Here is a 15,159-nt window from a genome sequence, read left to right as displayed (position 1 = left end):
ATACTCAGGCTGCTCAATTTTTATAATACATTGTTCTTAGAGTTTTTTTTTCCCACTAAAATCTTGATTTTACCTTAATATAAAAACAAAAATAAATGTTTCATAGAGTGATTTCATTTATCTTTTTGTTAATAAGAAAGAGCATCAAAGAGGTTTGAGTGCATTTAAGTTTTTACTGAATAGTATTTGATTGGTATATAATAAAAAGTGACATGCGGATACATGCGGCCTGTCAGCCGCACGATAATGTTCAAAAAATAATAGGATTAAATCTTCTGAAAATGCAAAAGAATGAACAGAGTAAGTGCATAAAAAAGGATTTACAATATTATTCTGATGAAGAAGTATTTCCCAATATAGAATGTGGAAATACATGCATAAATCACTCAAAAATGGCTGGGTCATAGAACGATTCACTACTCCTCACTCGGTTACCAAATATAGGTCCAAATTATATTCTACTTTGAATGAACAGAGTTTCTGGAGAATGCCATTCAAGAGAAGGAGCAGATTTCAAAAATGTGTGTTATCGATGACTATGATAAGTTTCATTACCTTCAATATATGGTGGGTTTATTGGCCGCATCATACTTTTCCGAAGCCTGTGGCTAAAATATTAAGGAAGGGGTTACATTCAGAAATCAAGAAAGAAGGTGCCGATTTTCAAAAAAGTCTCCAATACTACCTCAAAGCATTAGAAGAATGTAGAGTTCAAGAGATGGACTCCCTTTCGGATGAGTATACCGGTATTGAGATCAAAATTGGAGAAATGTATGAGAAATTACATTTATATAATGATGCAGTAACTTTATATGAAGACATGTTGAAAAGGTTTTACAATGAAATAAGCAAACCTAATGATAGATCACAAAAAAGTAGATCCTTATTGTTAAAAAGGGACCTCCAAATTTTGATAAGATTCATTGAAATAAATAAAGACTCTGAAACAAATATAACTTTACTGATAATGCATCTTTTATTAGCTCAGCGAGAATTTCTAGAAAACTCGCCTGAACTCAAAGAAGTTTTTGTCAAATCGGAGCTTCTAGACAGTCAACAATTTGATTGGAAAATTTTCAAAGGACTACCGTTTATAGGTAAATCAAAAGATGACTATCAGAAACATTTGAACTTCAAGAGTAAACAGGATTTTAAGATAAAAGAAGCTCAAAGCGAGCGATATGTCTTTTTGAAAGAACTCTTAACTGCAAGAGAGTTATACACACGTTACTGCCTCACAAAGAATAATATCACAGGGGCATTGAACAGCAAAATAACAACATTAGAATGGATGTTATTAACGGATAGTTCTCTTGATGAACTATTACTTACTCAGGCAGAACTTGGCTCAATTTTCTATCTGAGTTCAGAACAGTTTGAAGGAAGCATATATAGTATCGACCAACAACCACACCGGAAGTCTAAAAATTTAGAAATCGTCCGATCCAGGTTACAGGCTAACCAAAATGCTTGCTTACAATATTCAGCTGACTGCTATAAAAGTATTATCAGCTTTGCGGATGAAAATCAATACCCAAAGGTTGCGACAGAAAGAGAAATGGATCAGAAAATACTCAAAGCATTATGCCTTTCCTACTATGGTGTTGGTGTTATAAGTTTGCATAAAGGACGTTTAAAGGCATCTCGAAAGCAACTTAAAAGAGCCATTCGTGTTTCAGAGATGATTAATTTTAATGAGCTGATTAAAGAAGCTAAGCGCGAACTCGAGAAGATAAGTAATACATTAACTTAAACCACAGATTCACTTCTATATATACTTTTTTAAACTTTCATCTATATCCTAAATACCGAGGGACCTCGATCGCTTCATTGGCTATAGCGAGTTTTTATGTCACCGCCTCACGAAGTAGTGAGAAAAACACATATTCAACTTCAAAATAGAAGCAGATGGCGGGTTCATTTTGAATAGACTGAATTAAAGGAGTGAATGTCAGAACACTAAGTGAGAAATACTCAGGATATAACACCGGTAATGCTTCGCGCCATACCTTTGAAAGGTGGGCTCAATGTCTTTGTACCGTCGCTTTTCCACCGTAATCAACTACTTAGGTTCTTTGCCACAGCTGGTGCTCTCTCTAGAACTAGTCCAAAAAGCATTAAGAAAATTTTTGATGACAATTCATACTGGAGAAATATCAATAGTCAGGATGTTAATAATAGCAAAATTGCACAGTATCTTTTTAAAAAGAATAAAACTGGACTTTTCAAGAACCCTTACTTGACTTCCCCAGATGGTTTACGTAAATTCAGCCAGGCTTCTTTGACGCAAGCAAAGGAACTCCTCGAAAAAATGAGAAATGACTTTAGTGAAGATGGTAAATTAAGCTATATTATGAATTTGGACAGGTTAAGTGATACGCTATGCCGAGTTATTGATTTGTGTGAATTTATCAGATCGACACATCCAGAAGATGAATTTGTGAAGGCAGCCCAAGATTGCCATGAACAAATGTTTGAGTTTATGAATGTTTTAAACACTGATGTCTCATTATGTAATATGCTCAAGTCCGTTTTGAACAATCCTGAAATAGCACCGAAATTAAGCGAAGAAGAGCTTAAAGTTGGTAAAATCTTACTGGATGATTTTGAGAAGTCAGGAATATATATGAACCCTGGTGTTAGAGAAAAGTTTATTCAGTTATCCCAGGAAATCAGTTTAGTAGGTCAAGAATTCATCAATCATATAGACTATCCTGGTTCGAATTCTGTAAAGATACCATGTAAAGATCTGGACAGCAGCAAAGTGAGTACTTTCCTATTGAAACAATTAAATAAAGATGTAAAAGGGCAAAATTATAAAGTGCCTACATTTGGCTATGCAGCTTTTGCTTTATTAAAGAGTTGTGAAATAGAGGTGGTAAGAAAAAAGATATGGACCGCACTGCACAGTTGCTCTGACAAACAAATCAAAAGATTGGACCGTTTGATTAAACTGAGGGCAGTTTTGGCCAACTTGATGCACAAAGGAAGTTATGCAGAATATCAATTAGAAGGTAAGATGGCAAAGAATCCGAAAGATGTTCAAGATTTTATTTTGACCTTAATGAATAATACTATAGACAAAACAGCAAATGAATTGAAATTTATAGCTGATCTTAAAGCCAAAGATCTCAAGAAGCCATTGACTACAAATACGGACGAAATATTAAAACTTGTGAGACCTTGGGATAGGGATTACTACACTGGCAAGTATATACAATTAAACCCGTCAAATGTACCTAGTGCCAAAGAGATAAGCTATTATTTCACATTAGGCAATGTTATTCAAGGTTTGTCAGATTTGTTTCAGCAAATATATGGTATTAGATTAGAGCCAGCGATCGCCGATGAGGGCGAAACATGGTCTCCCGACGTAAGAAGGTTGAATGTAATATCTGAAGAGGAGGGAATTATTGGTATAATATACTGTGATTTGTTTGAAAGAAATGGCAAGACATCAAACCCGGCACATTTCACAGTTTGTTGTTCTAGGCAAATATACCCTCATGAAACTGACTTCTCAACCATTCAGGTCGGTGAAAATCCAAACGGCTCTTACTTCCAATTACCTGTCATTTCACTCGTATGTAACTTTTCCCCTGTACCAATCGCTTCTAAGAAAAGTCTCTGCTTCTTACAACTTAGTGAGGTTGAAACGCTTTTCCATGAGATGGGCCATGCTATGCACTCAATGCTAGGAAGAACTCACATGCAGAATATAAGTGGTACAAGATGTGCTACTGATTTCGTTGAGTTACCAAGCATCCTGATGGAACACTTTGCTAAGGATATACGAGTTTTGACAAGGATTGGTAAACATTACGAGACCGGAGAAACCATTCAGAAAGGTATGTTACAGTGCTTCATGAAAACTACAAACTTCCTCCAAAACTGTGAAACATACTCTCAAGCCAAGATGGCTATGCTGGACCAATCATTCCATGATGAAAAAATTATGTCTGATATTGATAATTTTAATGTTGTTGACAACTATCAGGCACTCGAACGACATTTAAAAGTTTTGGTCGACGACCAGAGTAATTGGTGTGGAAGGTTCGGCCATTTATTTGGATATGGAGCGACTTACTACAGTTACTTATTTGATAGGACAATAGCTTCTAAAATCTGGTACACTTTGTTCGATGATGATCCATATAGTCGAAACAATGGTGATAAATTTAAAAAGCATTTACTGAAATGGGGCGGACTGAAGGATCCTTGGAAGTGCATTGCCGATGTCCTAGAGTGCCCTATGCTAGAGAAAGGGGGCAGCGATGCTATGGAATTTATTGCACAATCTCACAAATCTTAGGATACAATGCTGTTGTTTTATCGAGTCTATTCTTGGCAAACGAAATTAATCGAATGCCCGTTATTTGATTTTCACTCGAGGATACAAAATATTTGCATAAATCTTATAAAAACTAAAGCCTATCTCTTAAAAATGGTTTGGAATCATTGATTATATGCTTCAAAAAAGCATAATGTAAATAACGCTTTAAACTAAGTATATCCTAATATTACTCCTCAACATTATGTATATATTATGGTTATACCTCCGGTCCCGCGTACATAATGATATTGTAAAATTCCAACCATGTAATAATATCAGAAATAGCTGTGTCCAGCTAAGAATGCTTACGATATAAAGATTCTATTCTGATATTCAAACAATACCTGTTAGAATTTTGTCGTTGCCATACTTAGGTCACCTAAGCGCAGATTCATTTTCTAGTCCTATTTTTTCATCTTCTTTTCCCTTTTAGACAACATTCTCAACTATGCCACCACTGGATAAGAGAATTAAGAAGTTTTTGAAGGACTCTATTAGAATTGCGCCCAAAATATCCAGTAAGGGTGAATTAGGTGAATTACGAACTGGATTGGTTTCTCAATACCCACAAACTCGAAAAGATGCAATTAAGAAGACTATTCAGCAAATGACATTGGGAAAAGATGTCTCTTCGCTTTTCCCTGACATTTTAAAAAACATTGCCACGATTGATGTCGAGCAGAAAAAACTGGTTTATCTTTATGTGATGAATTATGCTGAAACACACCCCGAGTTATGTATTCTCGCCGTTAACACATTCATTACAGATGCACAAGATCCCAATCCCTTAATTCGTTGCATGGCAATTAGAACGATGTCGATGATAAGAGTCGATAAAATCCTTGAATACATTGAAACACCTCTTCGTCGTACTTTGCACGATGACAATGCGTATGTTAGGAAAACCGCAGTTATATGTGTCGCAAAACTCTTTCAACTGAATAAGGATTTGTGTGTTGAACTGGGTGTCGTTGAGGATTTGGTTAATGCTTTAGATGACTCAAATCCTCTGGTCATTGCAAACGCAACAGCAGCATTGATTGAAATTCATAATATGGACATGGACGCTGTTGACCTTTCAAGTTTGATCCAGTCGCATGTGTCACAGTTCCTACTAGCTTTGAATGAATGTACAGAATGGGCAAGGATTACCATACTAGGAACCCTTTCTGAGTATTCGGCAAAAGATTCCTTAGAGGCTCAGGATATTATTGATCGGGTGACTGCACATTTACAACACGTCAATCCAGCGGTGGTCCTGGCTACTATAAAGGTGATTGTAAGGAATTTGCCGCTAATCGAATATTCTTCAAATAGTCTGATAATGAAAAGATTATCATCTGCGTTTGTATCATTAATGTCAACCCCACCTGAGATGCAATATGTGGCTTTAAAAAATATCAGAATTATATTGGAAAAATATCCAGAGCTGTTAACCAAAGAGCTAAGAATATTTTATATCAAGTTCAACGATCCACTTTACGTCAAATTGGAGAAGATCGATATTCTTGTTCGACTAGTCGATCCTTCTAACTTGAAACAATGCACTTTATTATTGACAGAGCTGAAGGAATATGCAATGGAATATGAGCCCGAATTTGTTTCAAGAGCTATCCAAGCTTTATCGCAATTGGGTATCAAGTATGCACAAGAATCATTCGTTGCTAAAGTTTTGGATATAATTTTAGAACTGTTAGAGAGACAAGATGCGATAAAAGACGATTGCTGTATATCATTATGTGACCTATTGAGACATTGCCCCGAAAATGATAAAATGGCCAAGCAAGTTTGCGCAGTATTTAACACTTGGTCGAACCCAGAAGAGCTTTTGCAATCTGATATTGCGAAGTGCAACTATGTGTGGCTGTTGGGACAACATCCTACTAACTTTTCCGATTTAGAGTCGAAAATCAATATTTTCATAGACAATTTTGTTCAGGAGGAAGCTTTAACGCAGATGTCCTTGTTAATGACAGTAGTCAGACTACATAGCACTTTAACAGGTAGTGTGCTACAAAGTGTACTGGAACTGGCCACACAACAAACACATGAATTGGATGTCCGAGATATGGCTATGATGTATTGGAGATGCCTTTCAATGCCCAATAGTGAAAATTTGGTTAACGATTTGTGTCAAAATAAACTTCCAATGATTTCCAATACACTGGAGAAATTTTCACCAGAAGTTCTGGAGAAACTATTGATGGAATTAGGTACTATAAGTTCTATTTATTTCAAGCCCAACTCAAACAGAAGGAAAGGAAAAAAATATGTTCAAAATATTGTTAAAGGAAAGCATATAGAGGAACTGGAAAGCATGGCGCAAAACGAAATTTCTAATAAGGCTAATGGTGATGTGTTGTTGGATTTTGATGATAGAGATGATGCAATGAATACCAGTACGGGAATGCTGAATGCTTCGGCTACTCTAGGCGATTTGGATGACTTGTTTGATTTCGGACCATCTGAGGATACTACAAAAACGAATATGAATGGTTCCAAAACTGTTCAAGGGTTGAAAGAACTGAAACTAGGTCACAATTCAGACGATATATCTTCTAACGGGAAAAACAATCCGCCCATTTCGGACAACAATCTAGTGTCACAGGATCTGCTTGATTTATTTTGAATACGGTGATTAAATGCAGTGAACATAAGTGTTATACCATACATATATACCCTTTATATCAAAATTTCCTTTTTTGTTTTGAACTTATGTATATATAGTTTATGTACAAGCGTGGATATATTCAATAATTTCATAAAACAGAATAACAAAGCACCAAACGACTCAGCTTATTTTGTCGAATTTTGCTTGTGATATAGTTCTTCAAGCTTGTTGATTTTTTCTAGAACAATTTTGTCTCTTTCATCATCTAGGTACTTTGTATCTGTTTGGTAAAACAAGAGGCACGATTTCATTTCATCTCTTTGCTTATCGCAAGCAGGAAAAACTTTCATTCCATTCGCCTTAGCACAATCTGCCATAGCTTGTACAAAATTTGCACATTTCTCATACGTTGCTGTCTTCAAATTCTTACGAGCTTGTTGTTCTTCACGAGGACTTAGCACCCATATGGGTAATCTCGTGCTATGTTTTGAGATCATTTGCGGATCCTTATTTTGTTCCATCTTATCAAAGCTATTGATTTTATATCAACAACACGGAAGTAACCGATATTTTTGTGTCTTTAACTTATGTATCGGTTGAACCTTACTTAATTATCATAGGTATACATGAAGGACCCCGTTTTCAACTTTATACCGGAGAGATTTTAAAAAGTTAAAAGAGATCCTATCCAGTAGTACACCAAAGAAGGTTGAAGGAGAAAGATACAAGCTTTTTACAGTAAAGAAGGTTATTGAACTTAACACCATCCTAATGTTTGGCCCATTCAAATTATCAAGCCCTGTCGCTGGTGGCCTGCTATGGAAAATTCCATGGAGAATGTCAACACACCAAAAACACCGTCAAAGGGAAAGATTAAGAAACGTTGATCAAGTAATAAAGCAATTAACTTTAGGTCTCCACGTTCAAAAATGCCAGGATAAAGGTCTTACTTATCAGGAAGCCTTGGAAAGCAACAAAAAGTACAAACCAAGAAGCAAATCGTTGAGATTGTTGAATAAGCCATCTGTTTTCCCAATGGAAAACCAAATGTCTTCTAAAGATAAATACTGGACGTTCGATAAGAAAGCCGTTGGTTATAGGAAGGGTATTCATAAGGTGCCCAAATGGACAAAAATTTCCATTAGGAAGACCCCACAATTCTTTTAAATAATACATACTTTATCGATATAAATTTCAATCTGTATATAGTTCAACCATTGAATGGTTCGATATGTATCTTTATCAAGAGTTCCGTTTGCGATGAGGTTTGATGTTTTGTGTTCTTTGCATTGTTTCAGGTTTAGTGAAATCATTGTTGTTTTTCTTGTAAGAATGAGAAGATCAACAACGTGAACTACAAATACAATACCATCCCAAGGCACATGAACTTCAAAAGAGGAGAGGAAACAAGAAAGAATAATTAAGAGAATGAATGCCAACAAGCAAAGACAGTATAACCAGCTTGCACACGAGCTGAGAGAGCTCCAGACAAACCTGGAAGAAACGACAAAACAATTAGATATTATGTCAAAACAATGCAATGAGAATCTTGTTGGCCAATTGGGCAAGGTACATGGAAGTTGGTTGATCGGCAGTTATATTTATTACATGGAGCAAATGCTTGGAAAAGCACAGTGAGGTGTAGATGTCAAGAAGTACGCAGTCGGACTAGTGTATGTGGGTTTAATGAAAAGGAGTATGGTATGCGAGGCGTACAGCTTGCATACAAAAACGATTAATTTACGAAGAGTACAGGTGACAAAAGAAACCTTTTCTATTGATGGGGCTTTCAGAAAGTCAATCGGATTAGTATCATACGTATAGCTGCCGTGTGATAAATAAACTATTAATCTAATTTTGTGTCTACTTACTTAATTGACTACATGTCCTTATTTATCATTAATAGTGATATTACTATTACTATTACTACTACTACTACTATTATTATTATTATTATTATGATTATTATTATGATGATTATTATTACCGTTGTTAGCCTTGTTGCTAGCGTTGCTAGATACGATGTTAGAACGCTTCTGTTTTCTTGCCAATTTAACTTCGTATTCGTGACAACTTGCTAATTCATCAAGAATTAGGGGTTCAGGTCTAGGTTCCTCTTTGAAATAATCGCTTTGTAAAGCTTCAGTTGCAGTAAACCTTTTCTTCTGGTCGTAACGTAACAAGTTCGTTGCCAATTGAAGACATTTTGCGGTTGGCAAAATACTTCCAAATTTCTCAGAAAAAGCATTGGTATATTTGGTAGTTTGTTGTGGCATGATCATGAAAAACCACGGCATGTTGTAAAGCGTTGGCCAGCTATTTATGGTAGGAGTCCCCATAGTTTTGAAAATCGACTCTATTTGTTCTAATTCATTAGAGCCTTGGAAAATTGCAGTTTTGTTAAATAATTCCACTAGAAGGCAACCACAACCCCACATGTCAACTTCTGTTCCATAATTTGTAGTCCCTAATAACAGTTCTGGCGGCCTGTACCACAATGTAATGACACGATTAGTATAATCGGCCCTGCGGCTCATTTTCCTCGCTAGGCCAAAATCTGTTATTTTTAGATTTCCCTGGTTATCGATTAAGATATTGGAGCCTTTAACATCACGGTGTAGAATTTTATTATCATGCAGATATTCCATTCCTAGAAGCAATTGCTTGAAGACATGCTTGCATTGTGAATGAGAAATCTGAACCTCCTTGTTCAATAATAACCCACTCAGGTCATTGTCAGCGTACTCAAATATCATGTATACCGTTTTTTGAGATTCGACCATTATCTCTTTTATAGTAGAGACATTAGGATGATTGAAACTTTGTAACAGTTTTATTTCTCGTATAGATGTTATAGGGAAACCTTCTCTCTCCCCCTGCAATCTCAATTTTTTCAGCGCTACTAAATTCTCTGTGTTTGTGTTTTTAGCCTTGTAAACTTTACCATAAGTTCCCTCGCCCACTTGCATTATCCTTTGGTAGACCGAAGTGCTTCTTTGCTGTGTTAAAACTGAAACTGGTACTTTTTTCGGCACAATAGATCGTATTTCCTGAGCCTTATGGTTATTGTATTTTGAAGTGTGATTGTCATTTTTTAAATCGTTACTATTAGTGAAGGATGGATTATTATACCTGGATGTCTCTACAGATTTAGGCCCTTTTGGCAAATGAGATAAAAATTCAGCTTTTCCTTCATCCCTTTTCATACCTGTAGCTCTATTACCATAGGATGTGTTATTATTGTATCTTGAACCCTGATATCTAGAATTTGTTGGAAAAGTAGTATCGCTATAGCGAGATAAACTATTGTTACTACGACTTTTCGTATGACCAGATTGGTCATTTGAATTCACCCTATGAGACGATGTATTGTCTATATTTGACTGATAACTATTATCTGTCCGTATTCTCTTTGGTGGCGGAGGCCTCACTAGGGATTGGGGATGTGGCGATCTCTTTCCAAACAAGGGTCTTTTATTATTTCTGCTATAGCTTTTTGAATACGTGTTGCCATTATTGTAGGACATTGTCAAAGAATAACTTATGATGTATGTTTCCAGGGTTATTCTAGTGTCAAATATAATGTTAGTCGGTTTTATTTACAAAATACGTTTTTTAAAAGTATTAGTGGAACAAAAGGCTTTCAAAAATTTAGTAATGCACGAGGGACAAATAAACTGATAAGGAAGTAGATTGTTTCTTGAAAGTGCTTTACTATCCGATCCCTTCACATCGATGTCACATTGGCGATCAATATGCCCAGTTACCTTATTATGTAGAGGTTTCTCTCTTCCATCAACGAAAAAAAAACTGGAAAAAATAAAGTGACACGTGACTTCTTTAACCCGAATAAACACTAATGCTGAAAGGAAGTAGTAATTATTTCACTTCTTTCCGATGAGCACAGGTATAAAGATCACGTCTAGTGAGCTTTTTCAACATCTCTATTTACTGTATATTTAACATACGTATATTTCTTCTTCGTTACATCAATTTCTTTATTACTATTTGTATTCTCTTATCCGAACGAAAAGTGCTTTAATAGGGGTTCTCTTGCAGTTATCTTATTCTTTACTTAAGGCATCTAGTGCAGTCGTTGAAGAGTTGGCGTCTAATTGTCGTAGATCATTAGATGACTCTAGATAAGCGCTCAATCTTCTTTGCTGCTCCTTATGAATTTCATCCTCTGTACCATCTTGATGCTCATTTTCGTTGTCCTCGTCTATAACACTAGTAGAGAACACTCGTCTCAAGAACCTAGTATTATCAGTGGTGGGATTTTCATCTACTTCATCGGCCTGTACAGACAAAGGAGAACGATCTACCGAATGAGTTTTGTAGCTAAAACCATGTGTTTGGTGAGATGTCTTCCATGTTGTACTTGGCAATTCTTCAACCAAATTTGCAGATGGCAGTAACTGGTTGGTTTTCAATGAAACATTCCCGGGGTTGAAAAACTCGATGAATCTTAAAACTTTTGCTATTACTAAAGTATCTGTGTCTTTACCCCATATCAAATCCAGGTGTTCGTAATCGTCGACCTTTACATCAAAGACAGAGTTGAAAGGTAGATTCTTTTTCATCACCTCGATATCAACCAAGGAATCTATACCGCCATAAATTAAAAGAATGGGAATTTTAATATTAGTTCTGGTAGGAAAATTAGCAATTTGGTAAGGCCTAGTCAATGAATTTAGCATATTATCAGATTCTTCAAACATTTGAAATTTCTGGGATCTTAATATTTGAAACCAGTGAACGATAGATTTTACACTGGTGGTTGAATAAAGTTTTGCGTAGGAAGCAATTTTTTGCCTTGGTAGTATGTTAAAGGATTTCCAATTGAAGAGGATTTTGTTAGCTACATCAATGCACAAATTGAAAAGTGTTGGATGTAAAGTTCTTTGCCAAATGACTGCAGAAGGTAAGACAATTTTCCTACCGAAGAAAAGATACATAAAACCGGGCGACGACTTTGCTAAAGTATCGACAATTCTGTTGTGCAGACCTTTAGGAGTCATTGCAGGGGCTATAGCTATGAAATGAGAGACCTTTTGATTAAGTTTTTCACTTAATGAAAATGCTGCAAACATTTGAGCTGAGCCTTGAGAAAATCCGATGCATATAACCTTGTCTACTTTTGTTATATCCAAAACAAACTCAATAGAGTTTGGGATATCAAAGAACGCAAATTCATCAATAGAAAAATCCCAAAACTTTCTCGATTTTGGTGGTTTGTTCAAATGAGCGGTAGAGTATTTATTACCTCTATTATTGCCCATCCAAACGTCGTAGCCCAAATCGTGTAATACAAACGGTAAGTTTTTATGTCTCTCAATATTACAGCACCAAACATCAGAACACATCAAAAGACCGTGATGTAAGTACACCACCTTATTGTTTAACCTGTTTTTAGAAATTGGTGGAATTCTATGCAATGTCAGGATGTAATTATCTTCAGTTCTTACTAAATGATCTTCAACAGAGATATCAAAAATTGCACACATTTCATGGATGGTTGGGGCAGCCCTTAGCTTTTCTTCGATGGTATTGTCATCAGAACACGTTGAGAAGTTGATCAACCATTCGAAAAGGCCAATCATTGGTTGTGGTATAAGTTTAAGTACTGATGAGATAATACTTTCGATGTACACTAGGACGACTATGATATAATCCGTTATTGATAATCTGCCTAAAAAGGGGAAGTACATTTCGCTTTAAAACGGTTTTAACAATATTAGCTGCAGAGTAATAGAATTATATCTTGCTTTTTTTCTTCCTCTTTGCTTGCTACTTGATATATCTTCACACTTACTTATTCCACGAAAATGATTTCTTTTGTCTTTAGCTTATGTAAGAGAAAAATGAACCACTTATATTTGCTCCCTTTCTTAGTTCAAGTAATCGATAATAGCCTCGACAAGTATTGGAGAAAAATTTATTTTGAGACTGGCGGCGTCGCTTTTATTTGTTCAAACTTGCTTATCTTTAAGTTATCTTTCTCTGTCTTCCTCTTGTTTGTTCCTTTTATTTTCTCTATTGTTCTCAATAGAAAAGGAGAAAAAGAAGCACCCTCAGTGAAAACACGCTAATATTCGGCACCTCAATTATGAAGATTTGAAAGAATAAATAAGTGCGGTATTGGGTCATATATATAGGCAAATATATAAATGGTTATTTGTACATATGTGTAAAAATAGGTATGTCGCTTTAAGAAATCATAAAGTTAATAAATAAGTGCCGAGAACGGCCGTGAAGCCAATAAGTGCGTAACCAGTCCTGTAAACGCCTTTCAGTGACAATTCCTTAGCGGTGTCCCATATTAAGTGTCTAATAGCACCACCATAGTGGATCGCAAATAAGTAAGCGAAGGAACCCTTGATAGACCATTCAGTTATCTTGGAAAATTTCTGGTGGTACCAATTAGACACCTTGTCAGTAGTCAACCCAAGACCTAATAGACCAGAAACCCCGAAGAGTATAGTGAACAAGTAGAAACCTAGTCCCATGAACACCAACGAGACACGGTGCAAAGAAGATAGATACCAGGTCAGTTGCGGTTGGTAAATAGTAAGATGTGGAGAAATAGGTCTCTTCGCCCTTTGTTTGTTTAACAGCTGTTCCTCGGCAATGGCAGCTTTGGTGTTCATCTCACTGGCCATGTTCTTCAGTAGCGAGGTAGAGAGGAAACCTGTTCTAGCTGTATTAAAAAGCAGCCTCCTCGAAGAGCTCAAGGTGGCTGCTCTTGAAAAGACAGAAGGTTTCAACAATAGAGCAGATTTATTGAGTCCTAGCTTGAGCATCATGGCAGACATTGTTCACTATTTGTAAGATTTATAATTGATAGACTCGAGTTGTTCCTGGAACCCTTATGCGGGGATTTAAATAGCGTAGAGCCATTGTGCATTTATATCAACACCAGACGCTTTGCGGAAAAAGGAGCGGGCTACCGCAGCCAATCAGAACGGATTTGCTCAAAAGGTAGATGATGCTTGAGGACATAGAATGGTGTACATGGTGGTAAGTTAGAGAGATGTACCAGTATACAGGAGCGAACACATATAATGAGTAATAGCTTCAATGAAGGAACAGGACTATTGTCTTTTTTTTCTCTTTCCTTCTCTTGCTCTTTTTCACACTACGGTCTTTTGACTTGAATACGGCGGTAACATAATATGAATGAGTTTCATTGAACACTATTTTATAACATACTCTAAACTATAAATATATACGGGAAATGATTCTGACATTCAAGTTTGCTCGCTCCATTTTTTTGGTTTCTACTTTTTGTTTACCATATTTCGGTTCCTCTTCTAAGGGAAAGACCTAAATAACGAGCAACATCGTTGAAAGCATCATCTAGATCATCTTTCGAGAATTTTTCCAATTCCTTGGAAATTTCTTCATCAGTAGTTTCATTTATGTGAAAGGCCTCCACCTTACCTTCTAAGAAATTTTCGAAGTCTTCTTGTTCCTTTAATGTTGGTGGTAATCTTTCGTAAAATTTAGCGAGTCTTACCAGATTCAAGTCCGAAATGTTTTTAAATTCCTTTAACGACTTAGGGAAGATACCATCAGAAATGACAGGGATATCGCCATCTGCATTGGGTAATGGCGCTACAACATCATTGTCCTCTTTTTTCAAAGAGTTGACAAGTCTTCTGATGGAACGTTCCTCGATGAAATTCAGCTCTCCCTGTAGTTCCTTGACCAATTCCACTAGATCTTCGTTTGTCGCAAAATCAGTCGCATCGAATTGGGCAGTGGACCCTGATTTCTTCGAGACGGATTTGGAGAATTTCGAATCGAAATCAGACACATCATGCTTTTGTTTAGATACTTGCAACTCGAGAACCCGCTCCCCAGTCTTTGAGATAATAAGACTTTGCTTCTTCACTAATTCCTGCAATTCGGAAACTTGCTTCTGTAGCAATTCAATTTCGTTAGACATTTTCTTACTTTCTGTTTATATATATATGTATTATTTTCCTCGATAAAAGTACTCTACCTCCCGAATACAAAGAGTAATGACAAGATAGTAATCCTAATTGTTATTGAACTGTGAAGCTTTCAAAACAGCGCATGTTGGTGTCTTTATACCATAACATCGACATGTTTGAACAATAATAAAAAACCTCCTTCCTCCGCCCCCCTTTCTCCGAAATCCACAAACAGCACCGCCGCGTTCGGCTATCTTTTACCCGGAGCATGGTGC

The 15,159-nt window shown here is 36.3% G+C and overlaps 10 protein-coding genes across 10 annotated transcripts; 5 read left to right on the top strand and 5 right to left on the bottom strand.

The window, feature by feature from the left end:
* Window positions 1-361: 361 nt before the first annotated feature.
* Window positions 362-1,753, top strand: RCI50 (Rci50p; the record flags this gene model as incomplete). Its single annotated transcript, XM_056223773.1, has 1 exon — window positions 362-1,753. One exon carries the CDS (start codon window positions 362-364, stop codon window positions 1,751-1,753), a length of 1,392 nt encoding a protein of 463 aa, XP_056077758.1.
* Window positions 1,754-1,993: 240 nt separating this feature from the next.
* OCT1 (metalloendopeptidase) lies at window positions 1,994-4,312 on the top strand (the record flags this gene model as incomplete). The annotated part of the gene is made up of 1 exon (XM_056223772.1): window positions 1,994-4,312. The coding sequence occupies one exon, from the start codon at window positions 1,994-1,996 to the stop codon at window positions 4,310-4,312; it is 2,319 nt and encodes a 772-aa protein (XP_056077757.1).
* Window positions 4,313-4,781: 469 nt separating this feature from the next.
* APL2 (Apl2p) lies at window positions 4,782-6,962 on the top strand (the record flags this gene model as incomplete). The annotated part of the gene is made up of 1 exon (XM_056223771.1): window positions 4,782-6,962. The coding sequence occupies one exon, from the start codon at window positions 4,782-4,784 to the stop codon at window positions 6,960-6,962; it is 2,181 nt and encodes a 726-aa protein (XP_056077756.1).
* Window positions 6,963-7,129: 167 nt separating this feature from the next.
* Window positions 7,130-7,465, bottom strand: CMC1 (Cmc1p; the record flags this gene model as incomplete). Its single annotated transcript, XM_056223770.1, has 1 exon — window positions 7,130-7,465. The coding sequence occupies one exon, from the start codon at window positions 7,463-7,465 to the stop codon at window positions 7,130-7,132; it is 336 nt and encodes a 111-aa protein (XP_056077755.1).
* Window positions 7,466-7,715: 250 nt separating this feature from the next.
* MRPL31 (mitochondrial 54S ribosomal protein mL60) lies at window positions 7,716-8,111 on the top strand (the record flags this gene model as incomplete). The annotated part of the gene is made up of 1 exon (XM_056223769.1): window positions 7,716-8,111. One exon carries the CDS (start codon window positions 7,716-7,718, stop codon window positions 8,109-8,111), a length of 396 nt encoding a protein of 131 aa, XP_056077754.1.
* Window positions 8,112-8,372: 261 nt separating this feature from the next.
* HSK3 (Hsk3p) lies at window positions 8,373-8,582 on the top strand (the record flags this gene model as incomplete). Its single annotated transcript, XM_056223768.1, has 1 exon — window positions 8,373-8,582. One exon carries the CDS (start codon window positions 8,373-8,375, stop codon window positions 8,580-8,582), a length of 210 nt encoding a protein of 69 aa, XP_056077753.1.
* A 251-nt stretch (window positions 8,583-8,833) lies between these two features.
* Window positions 8,834-10,471, bottom strand: CTK1 (cyclin-dependent serine/threonine protein kinase CTK1; the record flags this gene model as incomplete). Its single annotated transcript, XM_056223767.1, has 1 exon — window positions 8,834-10,471. The coding sequence occupies one exon, from the start codon at window positions 10,469-10,471 to the stop codon at window positions 8,834-8,836; it is 1,638 nt and encodes a 545-aa protein (XP_056077752.1).
* Window positions 10,472-11,008: 537 nt separating this feature from the next.
* TGL1 (sterol esterase) lies at window positions 11,009-12,655 on the bottom strand (the record flags this gene model as incomplete). Its single annotated transcript, XM_056223766.1, has 1 exon — window positions 11,009-12,655. One exon carries the CDS (start codon window positions 12,653-12,655, stop codon window positions 11,009-11,011), a length of 1,647 nt encoding a protein of 548 aa, XP_056077751.1.
* A 507-nt stretch (window positions 12,656-13,162) lies between these two features.
* On the bottom strand, window positions 13,163-13,759 carry SDH3 (succinate dehydrogenase cytochrome b subunit SDH3; the record flags this gene model as incomplete). The annotated part of the gene is made up of 1 exon (XM_056223765.1): window positions 13,163-13,759. The coding sequence occupies one exon, from the start codon at window positions 13,757-13,759 to the stop codon at window positions 13,163-13,165; it is 597 nt and encodes a 198-aa protein (XP_056077750.1).
* A 476-nt stretch (window positions 13,760-14,235) lies between these two features.
* Window positions 14,236-14,895, bottom strand: MRP8 (Mrp8p; the record flags this gene model as incomplete). The annotated part of the gene is made up of 1 exon (XM_056223763.1): window positions 14,236-14,895. The coding sequence occupies one exon, from the start codon at window positions 14,893-14,895 to the stop codon at window positions 14,236-14,238; it is 660 nt and encodes a 219-aa protein (XP_056077749.1).
* Between the last annotated feature and the right edge of the window lie 264 nt (window positions 14,896-15,159).

Source organism: Saccharomyces mikatae (genome assembly GCF_947241705.1).
Source record: "Saccharomyces mikatae IFO 1815 strain IFO1815 genome assembly, chromosome: 11".
Taxonomy (NCBI): Eukaryota; Fungi; Ascomycota; class Saccharomycetes; order Saccharomycetales; family Saccharomycetaceae; genus Saccharomyces; species Saccharomyces mikatae.
This window is presented reverse-complemented; position numbering and strand designations above follow the sequence as displayed.